We start from the raw sequence: 9723 nt of genomic DNA on the forward strand, positions 1-9723 counted from the left end.
ATGAGCATAGATCAAATCATCGATTTACTCCTGTAGATCCTAAAATTGAGTGGGAATTTAGACATAGAAGACAAGAAAGATTAGCTCAGAGACAAGCCGTAGAAATGGACCATGAAAATAGAAATGATGTTAAAGGGAATGAAGCCGATAATGCTCGAAATCCAATCCTTATTGTTGATGATAGGGACCGACCCATAAGATAGTATGTCGTGCCACTTCTTAACGAACTAAATTCGAGAATAAGGAGACCAGAGATTGAGGGACCACAGTTTGAATTGAAGCCTGTGATGTTTCATATGCTTTAAATAATAGGCTAATTCAGTGGAATGCCTATAGAAGATCCACATCTTCACCTTTGATTGTTTATGGAGGTGAGTGATTCCTTCAAGGTAGCCGGTGTAATTGAAGAGGCACTGAGGTTGAAGTTGTTCCTATACTCGTTACGAGATCGAGCACGATTATGGCTTAATTCATTGCCATCCAACTCAATTTCTACTTGGCAATAATTAATTGAATGCTTTCTGGTAAAGTATTTCCCACCTAGCAAGAATGCTAAGTTGTGGAATGAGATCACCACTTTTCAACAATTGGATGACGATTCCTTATACAAGGCGTGAGAAAGATTCAAGAATTTACTACGTAGATGCCCTCATCACGAGATTCCATATTGTATCCAGTTGGATACATTCTATAATGGTCTCAACGCACAAACAATGTTGGTGGTAAATGCTTCTACGAATGGTGCTCTCAAGTCGAAGTCTTATAATGAGGCTTACGCAATCATCAAGAGAATAGCTAGTAATATTTACCAGTGGCCGACAAATCAAGCAACTTCAGAAAGACGAGTAACTGAAGTACATGAAGTAGACGCCCTTACTTTACTCTCAGCTCAGGTATCGTCTATCTCTTCAATGTTAAAATAGTTTACTACTAACGGTTTAAATCATGTTGCAGCTCAACCACCAATCCACTACCAAAGAGGTGGACCGAACAACACTTACATGCAACATAAATCAAATCAACCTCTTTGTTTCAATCAACAAGTTCAAAACCCATCGCAAGTTGAACCTTTAAATGATTTAGAAAATTTGTTGAAGTCATACATTGCTAAAACTGATGCCTTGATTCAAGGCTAAGCAACAACATTGGAGAATCTGGAAAGCCAAGTGGGACAATTAGTTGATGAGTTTAGGAACGAACCCCAAGGTGTTATACCAAGCAACATAGGAAATCCTTTAACGGTCGAGTCTTCTAATCTTAAGAACTTATTAAGAGCATACATGGCGAAGATTGACGCAACTTTGAGAAATTTGGAGAATCAGATGGGACATGTCAACGAACTTCAAAACAGACCACATGGAGCTTTGCTTAGTGACATGGAGAACCTAAGAAACCTGAGCAAGGAGAATTGAAAAGTGGTCAATTTACGAAGCAGAAGGAATTTTGAAACCAAGGAGGTTGAGGTTGAATATGAACCTCCCCAGAAAGAGGAAAATCAACCAAAAGTTAAAATTCCTACACTAGAGAAGCCAAATTTTAAAAAGGTAGTGAATTCTGATAAGTTAACCTCTTTATTAGATGTAAAAATATTACCTCGAAAGAGCTGTCCAATCCAAGCCAAAGTTCTACAACCTCTATATCCTCAAAGACTTCCAACAAGATAAACAAGATATTCAATTTAAGAAAATGTTGGATGTGTTGAAACAACTACGTATCAACATCCCGTTGGGAGAAGCTTTGGAGCAAATGTCGAACTATGCGAAAGCTATGAAGGAATTTCTGTCTAAGAAGAGAAGGTTTGGGGAATTTGAAACTGTAGCCGTGATTACAAAATGTAGTCTATTTTTTTCAGAACAAGTTTCCTCCTAAGTTGAAGGATCCAGGAAGTTTCATCATGCCTTGCAATATTGGAGAATCCTATAGTGGTAAGGCTTTGTGTGATTTGGTATCGAGTATCAACTTGATGCCTACGTCTGAGTGTAAACGGTTAGGTATTGGTAAGGCTAAACGGACTACAATTACACTCCAATTGGTGGATCAATCTTTAGCATACCCCAAAGGAAATATCGAGGATGTCTTGGTTCATGTTGCTAAATTCATATTTCCTGCTGACTTTATTATCTTAGATTTTGAAGCAGATAAATGAGTATCAATCATTCTAAGAAGACCTTTCTTGAAAACCAGTAGGATGAGAATCAATGTATAGAAAGGTGAATTACCATACGAGTTCAAGATGAATAAGTAACCTTTAGTGTACTCAAGGCCCTAAGATCTCCTGATGAGGTTAAAGATTGTTTTATTGTTTCCACAGAAGATGCATTGGAAGGTATTTCATATGACTCTTCACATCAAGATGATACATGTTTCGAATAAATCATTAGAGCTATCATCACATGAGTACAAGCAACCCATCTCATCAAGAGAAGAGCCATCCGAGTTAGACTTCACTATTTTGAAAAGACATGAGAAGGGTATCAAGTGGACTATTGCAAATATTGAAAGGGGATATGTCAAGGGACAGAAGAGTTTGATTCAATCTCGAGTATTTGATCTTGGGAAACTCGAGTCTCAATGGTTAAAAGTAAGGATCATGGGTCCCATCTATGGCATTCAGTGGGTAGGACTTGTACCAAAGAAAGAAGGTATAACGAAAAATGAGTTGATTTTATTAAGATTATCATGGGTAGGCAGATTTGTACAAATGGAAGAAAGTCGAGCAAAGTAACACAAAAAGACCATTTCCTGCTGCTATATTTCAAGCAAATATTGAATATAATTTCTGGGCAACATAACTTCTTTTTTCTCGATGGATACGGTTGGTATGATAAATGGTTGTTCGACATCGCCTTTGTCAAGTGACAATCATCAATAACATTGAGGGAGTCCTCTTCACTCTCTCTATCGTTAATTCATTTTTAGTTTTTTTCTCTCTTATTTGAATAAATGACATGCTTAGAAATTATTTTCTTAAACTAGTACATTTAATTAATTCTGTCTAAGGAGATTGGAACTTAAGCGGGACCATTGTGGCCCCTCCAACCTTTCCTGATAATTAATTTAATGTAATCTTTTAAGAAGAAATTTCTAATTAACTTTAAAAATTTTATTTTCATTTTTATTTTTTAGTATTTTTTTGTGTTTAATAAGGGGGTCAAGTTGGCCCAAGTACTAATCAGTTTATATTATATTAAGCAGTTTAGTTTGTAAATACAGTTCAATCTCAATGCTTGAAACATCAAAAAGAGAAAATTCACCCCATGTTACTGTCCATAAGGGTCCTCCAAAACCCTAATATTGCCACTAGTTTTCCCTTCATCTATCTTGTCGTCCAAGTCACCTTTAGTAGCTAAAATTTTGCTACAAAATTTCCCTAATTCACCACTATATAAACCCTTCTCTACCACTATAATTTTCACAACCTTTCAAGTAATTAGCTTAAACCCTAACCACTCATTCCTTTTTTCCTCTTAGCTGTCAAACTTGAATCCCCAAGAATCTCCCTAAATTTCCTTCCCTTGTCGTAAAACCTAACTTATTACTGTCGCAAGCCTTTTGCAGGAGCAACCAGATCACCGCCGCACCCTATTATTGTCGTAGACCCGTCGCTGCCTCAAGCCTATTACCATCGCAACATTCTTTACTTCATCCATTGCTGAATTTTGCCTATTTTTTTTTGGGAAAAATCACTATGTCTCACAAAAGAACTAGATCTTCCAAGACCTCTGTAAAAAATCCCATTGTGATTCAAGACGAGGAAGTGAAAAAAAGTTTGATTCAATCTTCAAGAATCAATCTATGATGCCAGAAAAAGGTTTCAACTTGGAAATAAATGATAAGATGGTTGTGCCTTTGCCAATTCGAAAGATGATTGAGGCCCCCTCAATTGGAACTATTTTTGTGATGCATGATCATTACCCGAAAAAGAGTTAGTTCGAGAGTTTCATGCCATTTTGAGTAAGTCAGATGCTACTGAATTTCTTGTTCGTAAGAAAAAGGTACCCCTAACTTCTAAGTCCATTAATGATTTGTTTAACCTACCCGATGTTGAAGAAAATGAGTAATTTGCCTTGATGACAAATATAAATTGGGATTTCCTTCAACAAGTGCTTAATGTTATGACAAATTCGTGATCCCAATGGATTATAAGAAAGTATGAAAGTCATTCTTACCGAAGGGAATATTAAAAGCTGTTGGCTAAGGTATGGCTCTATTTTGTTCGATATAGTTTCATGCTTATCTCACACAGTTCCACTATCTTGATGGAGCGAATAATTTTGTTGTATGCAATTAAGACAGAAAGAAGAATGGATGTAACACCCAAAACCCGACCTATACGTTATGACCGAATTTGGCAATGTCACATGGAAAGGGATTTGAAGACAAGATTGTCGAGTTTAAAAATCGTTACAGTAAGTTAGCTTTTATTTAATTTGAAAAAAACACTAGTTGATTTTCTTTAAAACTTGTCTCTTAGTGGAAGCTTTTGTAGCCAATTAATTTAGGTAAAATCGTTTCTATTTATGAAAAACCTTAGTTTTTAGAAAAAAACCATGTTTTGTGGAGTTGCAGTTTTAAAAAAATCCATAAAAAACAGTATAAAGTCCCAAATTTAAATCCAACCAGGCCATAGTCCCGAAGATACATCAAAAACCCCAAATAAGTAATAAATTCTTGGAATTAACAGAAAACAGTCTAAAATTTATGTGTGGCCACCGTCGAGTCCTCCGCTGCATCGACCCGTCAAGTCTACCTATATAAATTAAATAGAGAAAGGGTGAGTTTTCGCAAACTCAGTGTGCAATCTTCACAGAAAACATGCATACAGGTAATCAACAAAATTCAGTTAGGTATAGTCTGGGGCCTGTGCCCATCATAGAATCAGTTTGGGCCTTAGCCCATTTAGATACAATCTCAGAAATACATTAGGGCCTTGGCCCATATCAGATACAGAATGCAGATACAGTAAATCAGAATCCTACCCACCAGCCTCTACACACCATCTCCGTCCAACCCTACACACCATGTGGTGATTAAATCAACCCACCCATCCTTACATACCATGCTATACCGAAATGCGACACATAATCAGAAAGTTGCACCTGAGCTACCAGATAACAGGCTTAATAGCCTTTCAGACACTTCCTCCAAATATCATCAACCCACCCCGATACAATGCAACATACAAAATATATCATGCCATTATGAAATTAATAGTACATACATTCAAATATCATAAGTCATGCTCAGTATAGAAATCAGACAAACAGATCGCACATATAAGGGTCTAAGTAAAGCTTACCAACCCTATAGTAGGTCCACAGTCGACTTGGGCGACCCGTGCAACCTTACAGAACTTTTCAAAAAAATGGGCTCACACGCCCATGTGGCCCACTAGACCCAAGCTGACCTTGGCCACGTGATCTATTTTTAATTTAACCCGTGCTAGTTAATTATTCATATATGTTTTCACTATTTACTTATATGTTCCTTTAAAGCTGTCTACTTGAGCCACTGTTACTAAATTATTTATATCTTGAGATACAAACTTCCGAATTAAGATCTATTTGATGTATTTGAAACTAGACTCAAATACCTTTTTACCATAAAATTTTTAGAATTTTTAGTTCATTCAATAAGTACAGTAAAATCTTCAAACTTACCCCTGCTCTGCTGTCTGATAGCTTCGTCTCTTCTTTGCTAAAAATTAATTATCTCTTAGTACAAAATTTGGATGATGTTTCCAGTTATTTTTATTGAAAATAGACTCATTAATAATTTAAACATATAAATTTTAGCCCCTAATTATTTTTCTCCAATTTTTTATGATTTTCCAAAGTCATAACAGGGGAACCTACATTTTAATCTGACCTTGTCTCACAAAGTCTATTATACCTCACGAGTTACAATTCCATTACTTACATCGTTTCTTCTATGAGAAACTTGACTCAATAGACTTTAATACATATTTTGTTTATCCTCTAATTCAATTTTCCAATTTATGACGATTTTTCAAAGTTAGCATACTGCTGCTGTCCAAACAGCAAGGAATTTTGGCTTTTCACTGGATCCCTTTTTTTTTGCATTTCGGGTACTCACCTGATTTTGTTTGATGCTAAAACAGTCTCCGAGCACTCCAAAGCCTATAATCAACATGTTCAACATCAATTTAATGGATTTACAAGTGAATTGACAACCAATAACGAACAGAAACCTAACTTACCACCAACGAGAACCCTCTGTTTAACTATTGTTAAGAGGAGAACACTGAATTCACCAGTCCGAGCCTCCCCCTCAGCCCAAATTGCGGAGAAAAAACATTACCACTTCAATCGTTAAGGGATTCATGACAGAAACAAAGAGAAATACTTATTGAAACTAAACGAGCACTAACCGCGTGTGAAAACAAAGGAAAATAAATGGATTAGGGAAATATGGAAAAACTCAGAGAATTTTTGCAAGAGGAGAGGGAGAAGAATAGACGGTAGAATTTTTTTTGGAAAAGAGAGTCAAAATTCGCTTAAGGGAAAAATATCCTGATAACCCCCCGAATCCCTTAATCTTCTCCCCTAATTCATACTACACATCCACTACTCAGAATCCCCCTATTACATAACTCTATCCCGAAATCTGAGCAAAAAATAATACCCTTGTCTGCATAGGGATTCGAACACAAGACCTCCACCATAATAACACACCATTTAACCACAAGACTAGGAGGCCCATTCTAATGTAATTTACCCAACAATCAAATAAAAGCCTACTAAACAAGAGTAAGGCCTAATTCTTTCAAAATATCAAAATTTACCCAAGTGAAGACTTGAACTTGGGACCTCACAAACACTCCCAGAACACATAACCACTAAAGGTGACAGATATTTGTGTCATATTTTTACAATAATGAAATTAGAAATTTTGGGGCGTTACAACTCTACCCCCTAAACGAAAATTTCGTCCTCGAAATTTTACCTGATCAGAACAGATGAGGATATTGGTGACGCATCGCGTTCTCAGGCTCCCACGTGGCCTCCTCAGTGTTATGATTACGCCACAGAACCTTCACTAAGGGAATAAACTTTTTTCAAAGGACCTTTACATCACGCTCCAAAATTTGAACCGGTTCCTCCTCGAAGGTCAAGTCTGGCCTAACCTCAATCTTAGAAACAACATGCGTGGGATCAGAGCGGTAGCGCCGCAACATTGAGACGTGAAAAACATCATGAATGCGGTCTAACTCCAGAGGTAACTCCAACTGATAAACGACAGGTCCCACACGTTTCAAAATGCGGTAAGGTCCAATAAACCGAGGGCTCAGCTTGCCTTTGCGAACGAACCTCTGAACCATCTTCCATGGCGAGACCCTAAGAAACACTAAGTCCCCTTACAGAATACTCGATCTCATGCCTCTTCAAATCTGCATACGACTTTTGCCTATCAGAAGTCGCTTTCAAATGGTCCCGAATCAATCTAACATTATCCTCTATCTCAGAGACCAACTCAAGACCTAGAACACGTCGCTCGCCCAACTCAGTCCAACATAAAGAAGTGCGACACTTATGACTGTAAAGTGCCATGTAAGGTGCCATCTGGATGCTAGACTGGAAGCTATTATTGTAGGCAAACTCCGCTAACGGCAAGTACTCCTCCCAATTGCCTCGGAAATCAATAACACAACTCCTTAACATGTCCTCTAGTATCTGAATCACACTCTCTGACTGACAATCTTTCTGATGATGGAAAGTAGTACTGAAGTCTAATCTTGAACCTAGAGGCCATGAAGCTTCTTCTAGAATCGAGACGTGAAACTAGGATCTCGATCGAAAATGATCAAGACAGGTACCCCATGCAGTCTCACTATTTACGATATATAGAGCTTAGCTAATTTCTGAAGAGAAAAGTCTGTCCTTACTGGGATGAAGTGAGCAGACTTGGTCAATTGACCCACGATGACCTAGACAGAATCCTTCTTAGTGGGTGTTAGAGGCAACCCACTAACGAAGTCCATCGTTACCCGCTCCCATTTCCATAACGGTATCTTAACCGGTTGCAGCAAACCCGTAGGTAACTGATGCTTAGCCTTAACCTGCTGACAAGTCAAACAGTAAGCAACGAAGTCGGAAACCTCACACTTCAACCCTGACCACCAGTACAATTCCCGAAAATCTCGATACATCTTATTCCTGCCTGGATGAATAGTATAGGGACTACCATGCGCCTCTCTTAGAATCGACTGCCTTAAATCCTCATCATTCGGTACACAAATCTGACCGTGGAAACAAAGTACCCCATACCTGTTTATCCCAAAATCAGTAGTGCCACCATTCTCAACCTGACGAAAACGAACCTGAGATACTTATCCCCCAATTGTTTACCTCGAATCTGTTCAATCCATGTCGGTTTGACCTGAAGTTCTGCCAATAAACTTCCATCGTCGAATAGGCTAAGTCGAGTGAACATCACTCTCAGATCGGGCATAACCCTACGGCTCAACGATCGGCCATCACATTCGCCTTGTCGGGATGGTACTCATTTGTACAATCATAATCCTTAAGCAGCTCAACCCATCTACGCTGCCTAAGATTTAAATCCTTCTGAGTGAGGAGATACTTGAGGCTCTTATTATCAGTGTAGATAATGCTCTTCGCACCGTACAGATAATGCCTCTAGATTTTCAATACAAAGACTACAGTGGCCAACTACAAATCGTGCGTCGGATAGTTCGTCTCGTGTGTCTTAAGCTGACGAGACGCATATGCAACCATCTTACCATCCTGCATCAACACACATCCCAAACCGACATGTGATGCATCACTATAAACCGTGAACTCCTTTCTAGGTTTAGGCTGTACCAAAACAGGAGCCTCAGTCAGTACAGTCTTAAGCTTCTCAAAGCTCTCTTGCTACGCATTAGTCCAGTCAAACGGCACACCTTTACGTAACAGCTTAGTCAAGGGTGCTGCGATCAGTGAAAATCTTTCCACAAATCGTCGGTAATAACCTGCCAGGCCCAAAAAACTACGAATCTTAGACACATTCTAAGGCTGCTTCCAGTCCAATACAGCCTCAATTTTTCAAGGATCAACTCAAATCCCCTCAGCCGACACCACATGACCCATAAATGTTACTTCACGTAACCAAAACTCGCACTTGCTGAACTTAGCATAGAGCTATTTTTCCCTCAAAATCTGAAGAACAATCCTAAGGTGCTCGTCATGCTCATCCTCAGTCCTCAAATAAACCAATATGCCATCAATGAACACCACTACAAACCGATCCAGGTAGGTTTGAGACACTCGGTTCATCAGATCCATGAAAGTTACCGATGCATTAGTCAGTCCAAATGGCATCACTAGGAATTCGTAGTGACTATAATGAGTCCTAAATACCATCTTATGCACATCAGCCTCCTTAACCCTCAACTACCCAGAACGCAAGTCAATTTTAGAGAAAACAAACGCCCCTCGAAACTGATCAAACAAATCATCAATACTCGGAAGTGGATACCTGTTCTTAATAGTCAACTTATTTAGTTGTCAGTAGTTGATACACATCCTCATGGGTCCATCCTTTTTCTTAACAAATAGTACAGATGCTCTCTACGGGGACACACTAGGGCGGATGAGCTCACGATCCAATAACTCCTGAATTTAAGCCTTGAGCTCTGTAAGCTCCTTCGGTGCCATTCGATAGGGAGCGATAGACACCGGAGCTATACCAAGGTAAACC

The 9723-nt window shown here is 38.6% G+C and overlaps 2 protein-coding genes and 1 non-coding gene across 3 annotated transcripts; 1 reads left to right on the forward strand and 2 right to left on the reverse strand.

Annotated features, from left to right (window-relative positions):
* Window positions 1-554: 554 nt before the first annotated feature.
* On the reverse strand, window positions 555-661 carry LOC128035676 (small nucleolar RNA R71). Its single transcript, XR_008192228.1, has one exon. It is a non-coding gene; the product is annotated as a small nucleolar RNA R71 (small nucleolar RNA).
* A 52-nt stretch (window positions 662-713) lies between these two features.
* On the forward strand, window positions 714-2146 carry LOC105762087 (uncharacterized). Its single transcript, XM_012579999.1, has 2 exons — window positions 714-893; window positions 1853-2146. Exons 1-2 carry the CDS (start codon window positions 714-716, stop codon window positions 2144-2146), a joined length of 474 nt encoding a protein of 157 aa, XP_012435453.1.
* Window positions 2147-7358: 5212 nt separating this feature from the next.
* On the reverse strand, window positions 7359-8472 carry LOC128035485 (uncharacterized). The gene is made up of 3 exons (XM_052625229.1): window positions 8342-8472; window positions 8009-8288; window positions 7359-7724 (listed from the first exon to the last, which is right to left on the reverse strand). The coding sequence occupies exons 1-3, from the start codon at window positions 8470-8472 to the stop codon at window positions 7359-7361; spliced, it is 777 nt and encodes a 258-aa protein (XP_052481189.1).
* Between the last annotated feature and the right edge of the window lie 1251 nt (window positions 8473-9723).

This window comes from Gossypium raimondii, chromosome 12 (assembly GCF_025698545.1).
Source record: "Gossypium raimondii isolate GPD5lz chromosome 12, ASM2569854v1, whole genome shotgun sequence".
Classification (NCBI taxonomy): Eukaryota; Viridiplantae; Streptophyta; class Magnoliopsida; order Malvales; family Malvaceae; genus Gossypium; species Gossypium raimondii.